The sequence below is a fragment of the Cebus imitator genome, unplaced genomic scaffold, assembly GCF_001604975.1.
Source record: "Cebus imitator isolate Cc_AM_T3 unplaced genomic scaffold, Cebus_imitator-1.0 Scaffold149, whole genome shotgun sequence".
Taxonomy (NCBI): Eukaryota; Metazoa; Chordata; class Mammalia; order Primates; family Cebidae; genus Cebus; species Cebus imitator.
The window spans coordinates 829,274-848,039 of NW_016107464.1; the positions used below are offsets into that span (position 1 = coordinate 829,274).

At 46.3% G+C, this 18,766-nt stretch overlaps 3 protein-coding genes across 12 annotated transcripts in view; 1 reads left to right on the top strand and 2 right to left on the bottom strand.

Annotated features, from left to right (window-relative positions):
* FAM219A (family with sequence similarity 219 member A) overlaps nucleotides 1-17,379 on the bottom strand; it is a 62,335-nt gene extending 44,956 nt beyond the window's left edge. For all 4 annotated transcript variants that reach the window (XM_017542988.1, XM_017542987.1, XM_017542985.1 and 1 more), the window contains exon 1: nucleotides 16,977-17,379. In XM_017542988.1, the coding sequence (XP_017398477.1) occupies nucleotides 16,977-17,036 (60 nt within the window). In that variant the 5' untranslated portion in view covers nucleotides 17,037-17,379. The remainder of the gene's footprint in view (nucleotides 1-16,976) is intronic.
* Nucleotides 2,885-4,733, bottom strand: LOC108314196 (heat shock cognate 71 kDa protein-like). The gene has a single exon (XM_037743646.1). It carries the CDS (start codon nucleotides 4,698-4,700, stop codon nucleotides 3,123-3,125), a length of 1,578 nt encoding a protein of 525 aa, XP_037599574.1. The 5' UTR covers nucleotides 4,701-4,733; the 3' UTR covers nucleotides 2,885-3,122.
* Nucleotides 17,380-17,514: 135 nt separating the features above from the next.
* The window catches only part of DNAI1 (dynein axonemal intermediate chain 1), a 62,092-nt gene continuing 60,840 nt past the window's right edge, over nucleotides 17,515-18,766 (top strand). For 6 of the 7 annotated variants that reach the window (XM_017542973.1, XM_037743644.1, XM_017542974.1 and 3 more), the window contains exon 1: nucleotides 17,515-17,811. In XM_017542973.1, the coding sequence (XP_017398462.1) occupies nucleotides 17,764-17,811 (48 nt within the window). In that variant the 5' untranslated portion in view covers nucleotides 17,515-17,763. The remainder of the gene's footprint in view (nucleotides 17,812-18,766) is intronic. The other variant, XM_017542975.2, reaches the window with a different exon arrangement.

The window sequence follows — 18,766 nt, forward strand, 5'->3', positions numbered from 1 at the left end:
TGAGATCACACCATTGCACTCCAACCTGGGTGACAGAGTGAGACTCTGTCTCAAAAAAAAAAAGAGACATGTCAACCAAATGCAATCTGTGACAAGATTCAAACAAACCAACTAGAATGTGATGTTAAGGAATTAAAGGATTTTAGGGGTGATAATGGTATTTATGTTAAAAATAGTAATGGTGTGATAATGGTAGTTATGTTAAAAATTATCATTTTTAGAGATACTGTGTTATAGATGATTATTCACTCATATTCCACCTACTGGATTATCATGAATATTAAATTATTAAATTTAATTTGAATATTCAAACATTAAATAAATATTAAATTATTCAAGATAATCCAGTAGGTGGGGTATGGGTGAAATAAGATTACCCTTGTGTTGATAGTTGTTGAAGTTGGGTGACAAGTACTAGGGAGTATGTGTTTGAAAATTTCCAGGGCAAAACATTTAAAAATTTGAAGAAAGTGAGCAAACTGGATCTGCCTCCTCTAGCCCACTGACATGGGGGAGAGTAATAGCAATGTAGACTTTTTCATGTGTTTCTGGAGCCCTGAAAATGACCTTTGGGAACTGAAACAGCGGTAGGACACCCTCCACTATCACCAATGGTGGGGCTCTCCAGGAAGACCCACTCTGCTAACAGGACTCAGCCGCCCTCTGCAGGTCCCGCAGCCCAGCCCCATTCATTGGGAACCTCTTCCAGAGATCAATTAAAGCACAGAGCAGGTCCTTCTCCATCCTGAACTTAACCACAGCCCTCTCAAGGAGGCTAGCGACTCTTCTCATTTGGTGATGAGAAGAATAACCCATCTCCCACAAAAGTTCCCTTGGAAATCATGGACAGAAAAAGGAAATCGGCAACCTTTTCATTATCATCAACCCTTAGACCAGAAATATATAGTAATTTGCAGTTCATTTTCACAAACATGATCTTATTTATTTTACAAATAGCCTGAAAGAGGTTAGGAGGCTGGCCAAAGGTCAATAACAAAAGTGGTAGGTAGGATGTAACCAGCCTACTTTTACCACTGTTGTGCATAGCTCCTGCCCTGAGGCCTGTGCCCCTCATTAGCTTATCCTGATTTCCCCCCCCACCCCAAGGATACTCAAATCAATTCCTCCTGTGGGAGCTTCCTGTGACTCTCTCTCTGCTGTATGAGAGCCCATGGCAAATGAAGGATGCGAAATATGAGGTTCCATCAGGAAGTTGATAGGGAGGCTGACATATGGTCAAATCTTGGTTTCTGATTGGTTCCTTTTGGTACCAATGTTTGCTACATTAAATACCACCCCCCAACTTGGTCTTCCTCCCTGACTCCACATAATTCTCCCTTCTCTTCCCTAAACCACTAGCCACCACCACTTCCCCACATCATTATCCCCACTTGGCCTTTCACTGAGTCTAAGATGTCCTCCAGACTGGAGCTGGATACAGCAGGTCAGCTGAGATCAGAGAGGACTTTCTGGAAGCTAAAATCATCAGGGAACAGCTTTGGCATTCACAGGAGGCCCAGCGGAGGCCCCTTTCACCAGCTGCTGCAATCTGCATGCCAATGTGGCTACTGGCTTTTCCACTAGAGGCAAGGCTGCCCCAGACAGAATGGCCTATACATTTGGGTTTTGTGGTAAGGAGAACCCCGTGTCTGATACACTAAGAACAGGACATCCAGGCTGGCACTCTTCCCTTCTTCCAAGATCCCCAGAGACTTTCTCCCTTTCTAGGAGGATGCGTACAAGTCATATAATGTTGGAAGATTCAGGCAGGAGGTCTTCATCAGCAGAGCTAAGTTTTTTCCTCATTAAATATTAAAGCTTACAACTCCATTAATAGCATCTCCAGCCCCACAACAAAGCTGATGGCACAGATATCAGCTCTTCTACCTATGGGAGAGGGGCTAGATTGGCCCTCTTATGTTCTATGTCCCTCACCTCTGAAAACTTACTTAATACTGCAAAGGGAAAGGATGAGAAAAGGCCAATTTGTAAGTAACTCAGATTGCTATATCAGCTGGGGACCCCTGCCCACTGGGGAGCAAGGAGCAAGTCACTCCTTCCTTATAAGAACAAAATCCTTCTCATCCTGTGGTCTGAGCTCAAACATCACTTCCTCACAGAAGCCTTACCTGACATCCACAATCTAATGTAAGAGAATAAATAATTTATTATTCTCTCTTTTCCTACCACATTTCTTGTCTTTTCTATCACTTGTCACATTTGGTAATTGTAATTTTGTTTGTGCACTTTGTTTAGTATCTGTCTCTCCCACTGGATTGCCAGCTTATGAAGGTAGGTAACATGTTTGCTTTATTCATCATTTTACTTCCTGTGTCTGGCTCAGTGTCTTGCATATAGCAGATGTTCAAAAGATGTTAATTGAATCATTAATGAATGCCCCATCGATGTATTCCCCTGAGTCTCCTTCAATTCCCCAACATATACCTTCCACTCTACTCACTAATTCCCACCTACTCATCCCTGTCTAGGTCTTTACTATTCCCCTCCTTAGAATAACCTCCTAACCTCCTCTCCACTCTTATTCATCTTTAAAGGAGCCAGCTGTATTCTTCTGTAGTTCTGTTTCACAAGAGCAAGTATCTTCTTCACCAGTCTGTAAGCTCTAGAGGCAGAAGCTATCTGCTGAGGGTATCAAAGGGGAGTTGGAGTGACAAGACTTGTAGCACATTAAAGTGGACACCCTAAACCAGAATACCATTTATATCAAGTTATCTGCTAGAGGTTATAGAGGCTTTGGGATTGGTTGAGAGCTCACTAAAATATTCAGGGAAGGGTCCCTGGAGAACGGAAGTTTATATTGATCTCTGAAGAGTACGTAAGAGTGAAAGAGGCAGAGGAGAATTCTTTTTTTTTTTTTTTAATAGTGCCAATTTTAAATAGTTTTATTTAAGACATTGCATTTTCCACTTACAATACAGTGTTTATAAAGTGCAATGTTATTTCCTTCCCCTGTGCATATGTTCCATATTCAAGTATTGAGAATGCCCAGTAACTTGCTATAGCAGCTGAACTTTTAAAAACTGCCACAGAATTTGCTACAAATTTAGGTCCTTCAATGTTTTACATGTGTGGAACAATGCTAAATCTATCCTTGGGTTAGCTTAATCAACCTCTTCAATGGTGGGCCCTGAGGAAGCACCACCAGAGGGAAGAGCTCCACCACCAGGGAATCCTCCAGGCATTCCTCCTGGCATGCCTCCTGCACTCTGGTACAGCTTGGTGATGATGGGGTTGCAGACTTTCTCCAGCTCTTTTTGCTGATGTTCAAATTCTTCCTTCTCGGCAGTCTGATTCTTATCAAGCCAGTTGATAATTTCATTACACTTGTCCAGAATCTTCTGTTTGTCCTCATCATTAATCTTGCCTTGAAGTTTCTCATCTTCGACAGTTGCTTTCATGTTGAATGCATAGGATTCAGGTGAATTCTTAGATGACACTTTGTTCCTCTGCTTCTCATCTTCAGCTTTGTACTTCTCAGCTTCCTGGACCATACGTTCAATGTCTTCCTTGCTCAAATGGCCCTTGTCATTAGTGATAGTAATCTTGTTCCCTTTTCCTGTACTCTTGTCCACAGCAGACACATTGAGGATGCCATTGGCATCAATGTCAAAAGTGACTTCCATCTGAGGAACACCTCGGGGTGCAGGAGGTATGCCTGTGAGTTCAAACTTGCCAAGCAGGTTGTTATCCTTAGTCATGGCACGCTCACCTTCATAAACCTGAATAAGCACACCAGGCTGGTTGTTGGAATCGGTGGTGAAGGTCTGTGTCTGCTTGGTAGGAATGGTAGTATTACGCTTGATGAGGACGGTCATGACTCCACCAGCAGTTTCAATACCAAGGAAAAGAGGAGTGACATCCAAGAGCAGCAAATCTTGAACATTTTCAGACTTGTCTCCAGACAGGATGGCAGCCTGAACAGCTGCACCATAAGCAACAGCTTCATCAGGGCTGATGCTCTTATTCAGTTCTTTTCCATTGAAAAAGTCTTGGAGAACCTTTTGAATCTTGGGGATGCGAGTAGAACCACCAACCAGAACAATATCATGAATCTGTGACTTGTCTAGTTTGGCATCTCGAAGGGCCTTCTCTACGGGGTCCAGGGTTCTACGGAACAGATCAGCATTCAGTTCTTCAAATTGGGCACGGGTAATGGAGGTATAGAAATCGATTCCTTCGTAGAGAGAATCGATCTCAATACTGGCCTGGGTGCTGGAAGAGAGAGTACACTTAGCACGCTCACAAGCAGTACGGAGGCGTCTTACAGCTCTCTTGTTCTCACTTACGTCCTTCTTATGTTTGCGCTTGAACTCAGCAATGAAATGGTTGACCATTCGGTTATCAAAATCTTCTCCACCCAAGTGGGTGTCTCCGGCTGTAGACTTGACCTCAAAGATTCCATCCTCAATAGTGAAGATTGACACATCAAAAGTGCCACCTCCCAGGTCAAAGATTAGCACGTTTCTTTCAGCTCCAACCTTTTTGTCTAAGCCATAAGCAATAGCAGCAGCAGTTGGCTCATTAATAATTCTAAGTACATTGAGACCAGCAATAGTTCCAGCATCTTTGGTAGCCTGACGCTGAGAGTCATTAAAGTAAGCGGGCACTGTGACCACAGCATTGGTAACAGTCTTCCCAAGGTAGGCTTCTGCAATTTCCTTCATCTTTGTCAGAACCATAGAGGATACCTCGGCAGAGGAGAATTCTTAAGAGGAGAGGAGGCCTCAAGGTGCCAATAGATGAAATAAGGTAAAGGACATGGCTAGACTTACTAGAAAGAAAGCTGGCTTGAATGGTAGAAAGTATGGCCAGCTTTGAGGGGTAGGGTATATCTTCAAAAGCCAGTGGAGAAGTTCAAGTTTGATACAAAGAGCTTAATTGGGTTCCAAGTTGCAAAGGAAGGTCTAACTAGGTCATGTCAACCTCCAGCTGGGTAATGGCTAAGCCTGTTTACCTTTCTGGGAGACTGCTTGCAGATCTATAAGTAGGCAAAATGATTTTCCTAATCTACTTAATGAGATGGTTCAGGTGCTTTAAAAACATCTTTTCATCTACCCTAAAATGGAATTAAAGATAAGCTGGGAATGGTGGCTCATGTCTGTAATCCCAGCACTTTGGGAGACCAAGGCAGGCAGATTACTTGAGGTCAAGAGTTAAAGACCTAGCTGACATGGTGAAACCCTGTCTCTACTAAAACTACAAAAATCATCTGAGTGCGGTGGTGTGTGCCTATAGTCCCAGCTACTTGGGAGGCTGAGGCAGGAAAATTGCTTGAACCCCGGGAGGCAGAGGCTGCAGTGAGCTGAGATTGCACCACTGTACTCCAGCCTGGGCAACAGAACGAGACTCTGTCACAAAAAAAAAAAAAAAAGGAATTAAAGATAGGAATAAGACACTACCCATAAACTCTACACAATGACAAGGTATTAGGGTCACAGGACAGGTAAATGGAGAGCTCACATCTCACTGAAGGAAAGAAAGGAATGCACAAAGAAGATGGTGTTTTTGTGACAGACCTTGATGTACAGGAAAGATTAGCAAACACCTATTCACAGAAAACTAGAAAAGCACTGCTTGTGCTAAGTTCCACAGTGGATTTTTGGACCGTTTATAGTATACACACATAACACAGCCATGTTTACTGGTAGGATATTATTCCTAGCTCCTACTTTGGAAAGAGTAGGGCATTTGCACAGAGCAATGTGTCTTCCTGGTGCCCTGGCCTCTGGCCCAGTTTAAGACTGCTACTATAGAGAATGTGAGGTAAGAACACGTTCACACTCCCACCATGGCTCTGGTTCCTCCCTGTGAAGCTACAATGAAGTCTATCCTCCTTTTCTTTCCTAATCCCAGTCCTTTAGGTATTTGAAAGCCTTAAAATGCTTCTCTGAGACCACTTATTCACAGGCCAAACAGCCCAGTTCTTCCAACTATTCTCACATGACATAGTTTTGACTCCTTTCATTATCCTAGTCACCCAATCTCTTGAATGATGATATCAGTATAGAATGCAGGACTTCAAATGCTGCTGACCAGTACAGAATAAGGCAGAGTGGAATGATTACCTCCTAGGAACTGAATTCCATGCTTCTATTAATGTAGCCCAACAGCACGCTAGCTTTGTTATATAGTGGACTTGTATTAAGCTTTCTGTCCACTCAAGGACTAGCTCTCTTTAAAGGTCCCACCTTCACCAATCACACAGCCTCCCTAGATTCCTATTGAAATTCTGTCTTGCTGAATTTAGCCAGCTACCTTTCTAAGAGTCACATTACATATGTGTGGTATAGTTTCTAATAAATGTGGAACCATCCTCTCACTATCCTCAGTGGACTTTTACCCGTATTGGCAGTAAACTTAGCTCAAGATGTGAGTCCAGGTTCTTGCCTTGATTTTACACTGCTAAGGCATAGGGCTACTCTGTTTCAGATATGTCCTGAGTTCAATATAACAATAGGTATGGCTATTAAATATGATCATGGAAGCTCAACTGACAATAATAGAAGTACAATATCAATATTATAGGTAGTGGCAGTCCCACAACAATCTGTGCTGTGCAGATCACATGGAGAGCTCTGTGTTCAGTTTCAAGGGTGAGAAACATAAAAGTAGCCACTAAACCAGCTAGGATGACTGTGGATTTGGAAGCCAGTGTCCTGGGAAATGGTAAAAGGAAAAAACAGGCCTATTTAGCCTGGGTAAACAAAAGAGTGCTAAGGCTGTATAACCTATAATAGGGCCTTTCCTCACTAGTAACTTCTGGCTTATGGCTCTCTTCTTGTAACCTATTCCTTCTTGCTCCTTTGGTCAAGGGCTTATAATTTCATATTAAGTGTGGTCAACCACTCATATGAAATTCATGAGATCTTTTCCTGAATCTGCTTCTTTCCCTCTCTTATCTGCTCAGCAGAGTCAAGGTTACTCCCTCTCACCTGGCCTATTTATTTCAAAAGGATTTAAACTTTATATTAATTCAATATTTCAGAAACCAGTGCTGAAAACAAAGTAGAAAAAACAGTTTCTTCATTCTTCTTTTTTTTTTTTTTTTTAAACAGGGTCTTGCTTTGTTGCCCAGTCTAGAGTGTAATGGTGCAATCATAGCTCATTGCAGCCTTGAACTCTTGGGCTCAAGCCATCCTCCCACCTCAGCCTCCCCAATGGATAGAACTACAGGCATGCATCACCATGCCTGGCTATTTTTAAATTTTTTGTAGCGATGGGTCTCACTATGTTGCTTAGGCTGGTCTTGAATTCATTGCCTTAAGCAATCCTCCCACCTTCACCTCTCTAAGCACTGGGATTACAGGCATTAGCCACTGCACTTGGCCCTTTATTCATTTCTTAAGGAGCCATATCTTAAGACTTCAGGCCCTTAGTGAAACAGATTGCTTGGCTGGCTAATATCCCAAGAATTCCCCTTTCCTGTGTTCTTTACCCATGATAACTATGATGATTCAGGGCTGCTGGGATGGCAAGTAGAATACTAGAACTGCTGTTCCGCCTTCTTAAGACCACAGCAGACATGGAAAATCAACCAAACCATGTCACTCTTTCATATGGAACCAGGACTCTGCCTTAGAATCCATCTAAGCACAATGCTCCAGGCAGTAACTACTGATCAAGTGGCATTGGTATAAAGGGTAATGCCTGTTTATCGTCCATGCTTTATATAGCTTGTGGAGTAGGAGGGAGTAAAATAATTATGCAGGAATGTCTCTTGAGTGGTGTGAACAGTGGAAACATTTATTGATACTGCAGATTAAGTATTGAAACATCCCCTAATCTGGGAATCTACTTTTCATCTTAAATCTCAATTGAGACAGGATTCTTCCTGATAAAAGATTTGCATTATCTTTATCTTCTCTACTGCTTGGCAGAACATAAAAGCACAAAGCACAGCCCAAGATAAAAATAAGGAATAGAACTAAGCCACAGTGGGAGCTAAGCTGTGAGGACACAAAGGCATAAGAATGATATAATGGACTTTGGGGACTCATGGGGGAAGGATGGGAGGCGGGTGAGGGATAAAAGACTACTCATTGGATACATTGTACATTGCTTGGGTGACAGGTGCACCAAAATCCCAGAAATTACCACCAAAGAAATTACGTAACAAAAAACCACCTGTTCCCCAAAAGCTATTGAAAGAAAAAAAGAACTCAGCCATGGGATAGCCACACCAGGTTTAAAAGTAAAGTACTCACCTGTAATCCCAGCACTTTGGGAGGCGGAGGCAGGCAGATCACGAGGTTAAGAAATTGAGACCATCCTGGCCAACATGGTAAAACCCCGTCTCTACTAAAACTACAAAAAAATTGGCCGGGTGTGGTGGTGCATGCCTGTAGTCCCAGCTACTCAGTAGGCTGAGGAGAATTGCTTGAAACCAGAAAACGGAAGTTGCAGTGAGCCAGATCCCACCATTGTATTCCAGCCTGGTGACAGAGCTAGACTCCGTATCAAAAAAAAGTTAGGTACTCGCTGGGCACAGTGGCTCACACCTGTAATTCCAGCACTTTGGGAGGATGTGACAGGGGGATCTCTTGAGCCCAGGAATTTGAGACCAGCCTGGCTAACATGGCGAAACCCCATCTCTACCAAAAAATATAAAAATTAGCTGGAGCACACACCTGTAGTCTCAGCTATTTGGGAGGCTGAGGTGAGAGGATCACTGAGCTTGGGGAGGTCAAGGCTGCAGGAGACAGAGTGAGACTGTGTCTCAAAACAAAAAAAAAGTAAAGTACTAAATGGCTAAAATACACAATACGTAAATTATATCTCAATAAAGCTGTCCAAAAAAATAAGCATCAAACTAGCATTTGGTAGAGGGACATAAGGGAAATAAAACTCCCTTAGAAATATTATGAGAAAAGGCACTTGGTATTTGCCTCTGCACCCTAACCAAAGTTCACCAAGAGCTTCCTACTGATAGCAGCAAGTTCAGACCCTGAAAAATCAGCAACTTCCCATTAGACACGAGTATAGGGCAAAATGGTGTGGGTTATAAAAGACGTTTGAAAGATCTAGGAAGACTATAAATCTAGACTGGGTCACCACAGATACTAATTTTTAAGCTAATGCTTTCCAAAGAGTATTTTTCTTTTCTTTTTTCAAATATAAAAATTTAAGTCTTAATCCTGCTCCTTCTGTATCCAAAGAGTATTTTTCATGAAACACATTGGTTCTATAAGATGTTAACAGATGTAACCTGAAAAAAGGTTCTTTGGTTAGATAAGCTTGGGAAACATTGAGTTAAAGTCGAAAAGGTTCCTTTACTGAAGGACATCTCAGAGCCTTTAAAATGTCAGTGGGCATTGTGATGGGATGGAGCGTATGGTCTTTCCCAAAGAAATTTTTTATGGAGAATTTTTCCCCCATGAAGCGCCCCAAAGGATCAATATTCCTAATACTATAGGAAATGCTGGTCTAAACCATGGGTGGCCAAGGGCTTCACCAATTCCTTCATAAGGATAAAATGGGAAATTAATATGGAAACTAGGCTGGGTGCAGTGACTTACACCTGTAATCTCAGCACTTTGGGAGGCCAAAGTGAATAGATCACCTGAGCTAAGGAGTGTGAGACCAGTCTGGGCAACATGGCAAAACCTGTCTCTACAAAAAATTAGCTGGGCATGGTGGCACATGCATGTAGTCCCAGTTACTCAGGAGACTAAGGTGGGGGATCACCTGAGCCTGGGAGGCAGAGGTTGCAGTGAGCCAAGATTAAGCTACTGTACTCAAGGCTGGGTGACAGAGACCCTGTCTCAAAAACAAAAAAAAAAAAGAGGGGGGTACTATAATTGTTGTAGTGGAGCAAGCATAGAAAGTCAACACCAAGACAAAACTATGCCAAATTGCAGGGTCTTTATTGCTGGCGGCCACAGAGGACTCGCGTCTTTCCAACCAGTGGCCCAGAAAAGAGGGTGTCAAGACCTTTTATACCCATAAAACCACATCGGGGGTGAGGGTGAGGGGCGGGGGTGGGGATGAGGGGCTTCCGACATTCTGAGGGCTAGGGGATTCTATAAATCACCTCCTGAGCGGAGATGAGGGTGAGGGGCTCCGGACATTCTGAGGGCTAGGGGACTTTTGACATTCCAATTGTTACTTAAGTGGTTCACAAAAGTCAAGATTAGTTTACACATTGTCTGGGTAGGGTGGAAATTACAGACCTTAATTACTTATTACAAGGCACAGGGGCCAAGATAGTATGGGTTTGGACTGCTTGCCTGTCACATTAGGGGTTACATAGAGCAGTTTCAACAGAAAGCTGAGGTATGGTTGAGGCATGCAGTTTTATGGGACTTTTACCATGTCACATAATGTATAGCTTGTACATAATTATGTTTAAGTTAACTACACAGAGAAATATATATGGTTCTCATTCCACAGTTTGCATGCAGTTGATTCAATAAATCTTAAAATGTTCCTTCAGGTATTGTTCTTGATAGATAGATGGGGTGTACTCTGCTTATAACAGCCAAAAATCTGGTGGCCAAATCAGCAAAAGCAGGCAAGGAGCCACAATCACTGAGCTCGTTTCTGCCTGGGTGTGGCCTCTTGTCATATGTTTAGACTTAGGACTTGAACAGTCATTCAGTAAACACCATTCATAACTGTATATCCCCTCTTACTTTCACGCACACTCACATCCCTCACCACCATCACAGAAACTTAAAATTGACCTTCAATAACCACAACCATCTGATCCTCAATTTGCTATCTCTGAATAACAATGATAACAAATACAAGTACAGATTTGCTTGAACTCCCTCCTAGGAATGTAAAGCCTCGGAGGAAACTCCTGTGAGCCTGTGTCCACCCTCTCTCCCAGGGCAGACCCTATAGGCCTCTTTCCTAGACGACTTCCCTACTCCACAGTCCCTCGCTGCAGCCAGAAGTTCATTTGGCTGTCCCATAGTGAGGCCTGTGGGTCATGTGCCAATTTCTGAACTCCAGAGCAGAGCCAAATTCAGAGCTTTTCCCCTCCTTCCTTCCTTTCTCCCGCCCAGAAAGCCAGATTCCCACCAGAGCCTCCTTAAGAAACAATGACTTGGGACCCTGCTGAACACCTCTAGTTTCCTTCAACTAGCACCTCTGGTTATCTGCTTTAGCCCAATTCTCTCGCCTTCCCACACGCTCTGGAGCTCTCTGAATCAGTTCTCCCAGGTCTGTAGGAAGGAACAAAGTAGCTAAGCCCAAGAAGTTAAATTTCCCATGTTCCCTTTCCAGACACAAGGCTCCACCTACCTTTTTAAGGAGGGGAGAGGGTCCCTGAGACTATTCAGGTTTGAGTGAAGAAGTCTGTTTTCCATTTCTGCTCACTCTGGGCTATAGGCAGTCAAGGGCAGCAGGCAGATGGGGCTTGGAATGACTCAGCCTGAACCCCAGCTACCACAGAAGCACCTGCCTGCAGAGGCCACATTTGGGACCTCTGAGAAGCCAAGTAACTCCTGAGTGATCTCACCCCAGAAGTCAGCTCCTTTGGCACACCTTGCCTGGAAGAGGCAGCTTGGGCTCTGCTTCTACCCAACTGCAGCTTGGGCTGGTCTCCGAAAAGGAAAGTACGTGTCCTTTTCCATTTTGACTCTTGCAGGTGATGTAGTAATACAAATATCCATTCCAGAAGGAATCAGTGAAAGAGCCCAGCTCAATCAGTCAGAAAAAAAAAAAAAGAAAAAAAACCCTCATAGATTTTACCAGAATGATGTTTGTAAAAGGCAAGGCCAGACGCTGCAACATAAAGCACTCAGACAACAAAGGATTTTATTTTTTCTTCATCCAAGTGCTACTGGAAAGAAAATAACAACAAAACCCACTATGGCTCCTTGTTGCCACCACCAATTCTCTTGCATTCATCGAAGCAGATTGTAGGGGAGAAGTATTCACTGGCAGGTGAGTGTATTTCTTAGCAGCCCTTTCGAGGTGGAGTGGGGGACCAGTGCCAGTTTGACCTTTGATTTTCTAGGACTTCTAGGTTCCTCATAACCCAAAGAATGTGGCTTCAGTAGTAGAGCAAAGGAAAACAGCAGCCTTCTCTGATATAAGAAGTCTCTGAGACCAAAAGGTAATGGGCTCCTGAGTTTCCTGAGGTGGTGATGATCTCTTCCTCCATCCAGGTGTCCATGACACAAACCTGAGAGTCATCCTTAACTCTCTACCTCTCCACTCCACCTCCCAACAGATGGCATATCCTACCTATTCCACTGTATTAGTATCTGTGTATCTGTCCCATTGTGTTTCTCTGCTTCTGCAGGCCTTCATCATCTCCTAGCAACCTCCGATCTCATCTTCTCCAATTTCTCATCCACCACTGGAGTAATAACCTAAACTCAAGTTTGATCATGTTATTCCCTTAATTCATTCCAAATGCACTCTTTTGTTTCTTCTTCTATACCCTTTCTTGGCTTAGCCTCATTTTGTCAGTCTGCCAAGCTTCTAGTACTCTTCCTAGGGTCAGTCCAGCAATGTCTCCTATCTGAGGCCTTCCCTGACCACTTGATGAGAGCCCTTCCTGCTTTCTTTTGGTGCTCCTTGGTTTGGTTCTTCTCTTGCAGTACTCAATATTCTGTAGTGCCTCAATCTGAGCTCTAGACTGTGCATCTCCCTGGAGCAAAATTCTGTTATTGGGCCCATAACAACATCTAGCAGAGACTATGTTCTTACTTGTTGTATGTTTGATGAGGAGATGAGTAGTAAGAAGCTTCAGGCTTGAACAAACCTGATCCTTAGTTTGTAATATAGGACAGGAAAGAAGGGTGCCTCTCCTCAGGAGCCTGAGAAATACTGCTGGGTCATAAGCCACATGGACCCACTAGGAGAATCCACCCTTAAGTTGAAAAGTCATCTGACTACAGGAGGCAACTTAAGGTGTCCAGAACATAGAATTTTCCACAGCGGCTACTTACTATCTTTATAATGTTCTCTCCGCCACTTTCAGGAGCCTCTATGGCCGACCCATTGTCCCATCCCAACCATCCCCATCCAGCCCTGAGTGTCAGGAAGCAGTAGGAGTCTGAAACTCCTTCCCAAGCTCATGTAGTCAAGAGGTTAGAACCTCAGCATTCCTCACCCTCTCCCAAAGGAGGCTGTCACTCTTTCTCATGACACTCCATTGATCTCTACTCTTTTTGACATACATCTAAAAACCTTCCTGTAGCCATCTGAGCCCATCCTTCTCTTGGCCACCCACGGGAAAGATCTTACTGTCTCTGTATCCTTAAAGTACTTGATCTGAGTAGATGCTCGTGAACTAAACAAATGAATTAACAGATAACCTAGTTTCAGTGAGGCTAGAGTAACATGTCTTTCAACTGTTCAGAGACCCTGTCTGGTGCCATTTCCCATTCTTTAAGTCTCTTTGGTCCCTCAGAACACAGGAGGCAGGGTATTGCCTGACACAATTAAGTGCTTAAAAGCTCCATTTGTTCTTCTTACAACAAATCTCTTCCTCTCCAATTGCAGCTGAAGAGAAGACATAGACTGTGTGGCTGCACCAACAAGCTGAGCAGACAGACAATAGGTCCAGAGACCTATCCCTGTTGCTCATACAAACAATATACCAAACTCAACCCAACTGATCAACAGAGAGCCTTGGGCTGCTAGGAGCTTCTCTAGATCAGTGAGGTGTATGGCTCAAACACCGAGCTGACACACAAACTGTGCCTATCCCTCACAGTTTCTTTGGGAGAATCTATGCTCAGGAACACTCAGGATTGTCTAAGAGATAGATATAGAAGGAATGGAGTCCAATGGGTAGGTCTCTAAGAGGAGCTCTCACTCCTTTCACAAGGAGACAGGAAGAGACCCTGGGGACTTCTCAGGGATAGATTCAGGCCTGGTTCAGCTGCTGAGTTGCAGCAAGGCCAATTAAATAATTGGTGTGATGGGGAAAGGAGGGAAGCCACTCCTTTCAGGCAAACTCCCACTAGAGACAGGAGGCTCCATGCAGCTGTGACAACAGCAGCAGCAATAACAGGGCAGGGATCTCCTCCTCTTCCTCCCACTAGCTGAGATCTAATGCTTAAATTAGCACCTTGGAAACACCGAGATCTGCTAGCTGCCTTCTCTACCAGCTCTGCCACTCCTCCAGGACTTCTTTTCAAGCTTGAGTTTCTCTTTTAAGTAAATAATTTAAAAAATAAAGATGTGCTTCCCCTAGAGTTTATCTTTTCAAGTAGGGAATGGCCTCTGGATTCTTCCCATCACTATGGACTGGGGAGAGTTATTTGATGATGGCACCCATGTGACAAGCCTCTATCCATACAGCTTGGTCCAGAAAGGGGCAATGATGCTGACACCAGCATTGCCTGGCTCCCTTGGGGCTTAAGGAGGCAGCCCCTACTCTGCCTTCAGGGGGGATCACAGTAAGAAAGTAAGCAAAAGAAACAAACTTTGATAAACTGTAGGCTCAAGGGCAGGGCCACATCTGTGTCTGTGTTGCTAACTCTATCCCTAATACCTAGTTTAATATTTGGGACAGAGCAGATACTCAATAATTATTTGATAAATCTATTGCTGAATCAATAATGTCAGGTCTCTGTGATAGTCTTTAGAAGGGGTTAGGAAGCAGGGCAATGTCTATGACCCTCAAGTGAGGGATGATTATATTGCTATTTCCATAAGGCTCTCACTCAACCTTAATAAAGTATACTCAGGCTGGGCGTGGTGGCTCACCCCTGTAATACCAGCATTTTGGGAGGCTGAGGTCAGCGGACCACTTGCGGTCAGGCATTCAAGACTAGCCTGGCCAACATAGTGAAACCCCATCTCTAAAAAAAATACAAAAATTAGCCATGCATGGTGGCAGGTGCCTGTAATCCCAGCTACTTGGGAGGCTGAGGTAGGAGAATCGCTTGAATCTGGGAGGTGGAGGTTGCAGTGAGCCAACATTGTGCCACTGTCTGGCCTGGGTGACAGAGAGAGACCCTCATTTCAAAAAAAAAAAAAGTATTATCCTGCAGACAAGGGTCACTTTAGCACTTAAAAGGATCTGAAAGCAGTTAGAGCTTTTCTAAGTGCCTCCTTGCCATACATACTTCAACTCCAGGGCCACACAGACTGGAAGCAGCTCAAGAGTCCTCTACTCAGCCAAACCACTATTCAGAATTTTAGGCAGTAACAGAAGCACCAAGGACAACTCAGAGAGCCTGGTGGCTCTATTTCTTCTCCCCTTTCCTTGAACAGCTATTTCCTCCCTTCTTGGGAACCCCAGATGGGAAATAAGAACCAACTCATTGCTTCCTTCTCCTGATACACTTGAACCACCTCTTCCTTCATCCACCCTTTCTTTTGATTCTTGATTAGATGCTTAGAACTGGAAGGGCAATCTAGTATGACAAGCCAGGTTACCTAGAAAGAGAACTCAGAAAGGAAAATTCTCTTCAGCCAGCCCAAAGTCATTCTTTAAGTTCAGGGGATGGACTTCTCTCCAGGAATTTCTGGCTCCCAAATAATCCAGTGATGGCATTAGGCTAGGAAAAAGTCCTGCAACTCCTCTCTCCAGTTTAATACTGTATGCTTCTGTAAAACTTCTTTGTTTTGGCTTTTAGAACTGTATAAGCAGTCACGAAAGGGGGAAAAAACCATTTGTCTCCTGCTAAGTGGCCACTAATGATTCTCTCTACCATCCTCCAAAAGGTGTGACATAGAGGTGGTGATGGGTCCCTGCCAAGGCCCATCTTGGCTGCCATAATGGGTAGGTTACTCGACCAGGAAGCTACAAAGCACATCTATCAGCCAGCGGGTTGTAGGCCCAACAGTAGACCTGTTTCTGGCAACTCTCCCTAACACAGAAGCAGAAGACTTAGGGAGCCTAGAGCTTTAGAACTTGGCGAGCTCAGCTCTGCTCCAGCCAGCACAACTCAGAGAAATAGGTCACCCACACTTTTGGGTTCCTACCCCACCTTGCCTCCTTCCAATTCCATCTCAGGCTCCAAGGGGATAAAGCAAACACAGCCTAGACATTCCCTCTCTACCCTACTCACTATACGGGCTGACTAGGCCTCCACGTCTCCCACCCGGTTGCCAGGCAGACAAGAGAGGTCAGGTAGCCCCCAGGAGACCAGCAAGCATGGTCTCCCTTAGGCCTAGCCTCCGTGCACCCGAGTTGCCCTCCCCCTTCCATTCCCTCCGCGCCGGCAGCGATGACATCATTCCTCCCTGACTCCGGGACCGCGGACAGGCGGCAGGATCCGCGCCCAGCAAGGACTTCAGGCACGTAGGCCTAAGATAATGGGGGCTCTTCCCAACCAGTGGGCACAAACAGCTCCAGCGCGGCCCCGCTTCCTCTCCCGTTGGTTCCCGAGCTCTCACATCTGCACCCCGATTCCCCATCTCGTCGCGCGTACTCTCCTTCCCCGTTTAGATGTCCCCAGCCTGGACTGCCTGAGCTCCCCAACGGAGAAGAACGGAATTCCCAGGTTCTGCACCAACCACCTTCCCCCACTGATCCCTCACCCCGGCCCAGGGTTCTTATCCATATAACCAGCGGACAGGCGGGCAGGCCCCTCCTCTTCTAAAAACTGATTCCCAATCTCTCAGCCTGACGGCTCCCCCGCCCTCAGCATCACAGGCCTGTAGAACTAAACGCCTCCCCACCGCCCATCCCAGCCCCCTGGGCCTGCCGCTGGCGGTGGCCCACAACAGCTCCCTCGCCAGCCCCCGCTATGGGCCTCCACCAGCAGTGTGCACCATTGTGCCCCCTCCGTTCCATCCGACGGTGCTCTGCCTCCACCGACAGTGCCCTCCGCCCTTACAAGTCCCTTTGCTCTCACCCAGCATATTCTCCCACGGTTTTCTCTTCCTGCAAGTTCCCCTCCCCCGGCAATACATTTTCAGGGACCTCTTTGCCCCAACCGAAGGCACCCCTCCGCACAATCCCCGCGGCCTGATTCCCTCCCTCCCCCTCAAGCGACGCCCCCTCCCGGCCCTGGCCTGCCCGCCGCCCGCCTCCTCACCAGCGGCTGCATCTCCGAGTGCGCGGTGGGCACCTGGAACCGGTCGATCTCCTCCATCATGGTGCCGGCGGGGCGAGCAGACCAGGGGCCGGGCGCGGCCGGGGACGCCGACGGGACCGCGCGGGGCGGCGGCCCCAGGAGCCCGGCGGGTGGTGCAGACTAGGCCGCCCTGGACCAGTCGGGAGGGCAGGGGCCGGGCGGATGCAGGGGTGGGCGGGGGCGAGAGGTTCGCAGGCTGGCCGAGGCCGGCGTGACTCCGTAGGCTTGCCTAGCACTACCGCAGCTGTGGCCGGGCCGAGCCTCAGGTCTTGCCTCGCCTCCTACTCCGCCGCCGCCTCCTGTCAGCAGCTCAGCCACTGCGGTGACTCGGCAACTCCACTTCCGGGTCCGGGACACCGCCCGGATCTTGCATTATTCATAAGGAGGCGGTGTCTGGGGACTCCACCCCGCCCACATGCGGGAGTTCCGAAGGCGCGCGATTCCTGAGGGGCGGGGCTTAATGCAGACTGGCTCGCCGCGCGCCCAACCCCGCCTCCTCTCTGGGCCGGCTAGGGTCGTCAGAGGCGCCTGCGCCTTGGCTGCCGGATGGTTGCTGGGTAACCGCGTCAGGGAGTCGGATTCTATCCTGCAAGGGCGAGGAGACCCGCAACGACTGCTGTCCTAAAGAACCCTTGCGACTGGTTGTTGAAGTGGAAGAGAGTCCAGATTTCTTGTGTGTGGTCAAGGAGACGGACAAACTTTTTGTCTTCAGGCGAGGGAGCGTTTTGTAGGCTCTCCAGGGATTGAGATGTTTCCCGCTTCTACTAAGACTCCCCATAAACAGCCTCGTAAGCAGGTAACGCAGCACACTTTGCCTCCCCTGATGACCTCTGACCTTCGCCGTTGCTAGTGACCACTAATCATACCTCTCCTACTGATCCTTGATCTTTTGTCTGTTGACCCCTTGCCTTCTAACCCCCCACCCCGTGACCTCTGGCATGTGCTCCCACTGACCTCTGACTCTGTCCTGCTCTTTCCTACTAATCCTGGTCTTCTCTCTCATACTGTGTAACTGTATAAGTAGTCACAAAACCCACCGTTTCTTAACTCTCTCCTACTTTTCTTTTCTTAACCATTCCCATCCCTTCACTCCACTTTACCCCATGGGCTCATTCTGACCAGCCTATCCGCCTTAACTCCCCCATCCCCATTACCACGAGTTCCTTCCTCCTTGTCCTCACCTTCTTGTCCCAAAGGAATTTTTTTCTTTTCTTTTCTTTTTTTTTTAAGACAGAGTCTTGCCCTGTAGCCCAGGCTGGAGTGCAGTGGCGCCATCTCAGCTCCCTGTAACCTCTGCCTCCCAGGTTCAAGCGATTCTCCCACTTCAGCCTCCCAAGTAGCTGGGACCACAGGCACAGGGCACCACGCCCAGCTAAATTTTGTATTTTTGGTAAAGACAGGATTTCCCCATATTGCCCAGGCCCATCTCTAACTCCTGAACTCAAGTGATCCTCCTCCCTTGACCTCCCAAAGTGCTGGGATAACAGGCATGATCCACTGTGCCCAGCCTCAAAGGCATTCTTTATACAACCCTTTACTGAGTGCCTAGCTCTAGGCTAGGTGGGAACACAGGCCTTGCCGTTTGGGAGCCCACAGAGGGTGTGCAAGAGAACTAAACAGGACACAGGACAGGTTATATGCAGGAGTCTGACTTTGTTTTCTTTGCTGAGAGAGTTAGGAGAGAGAGGACAGGCAAAAAGGAAGAGGAGAGAGGCCCTTTCTCATCACTGTCCCCACCCCCACACTGCACA

Excerpts from the sequence above, each read along its gene's own strand:
- LOC108314196 (XM_037743646.1), bottom strand. The coding sequence starts at position 4,700 with ATGGTTCTGACAAAGATGAAGGAAATTGCAGAAGCCTACCTTGGGAAG.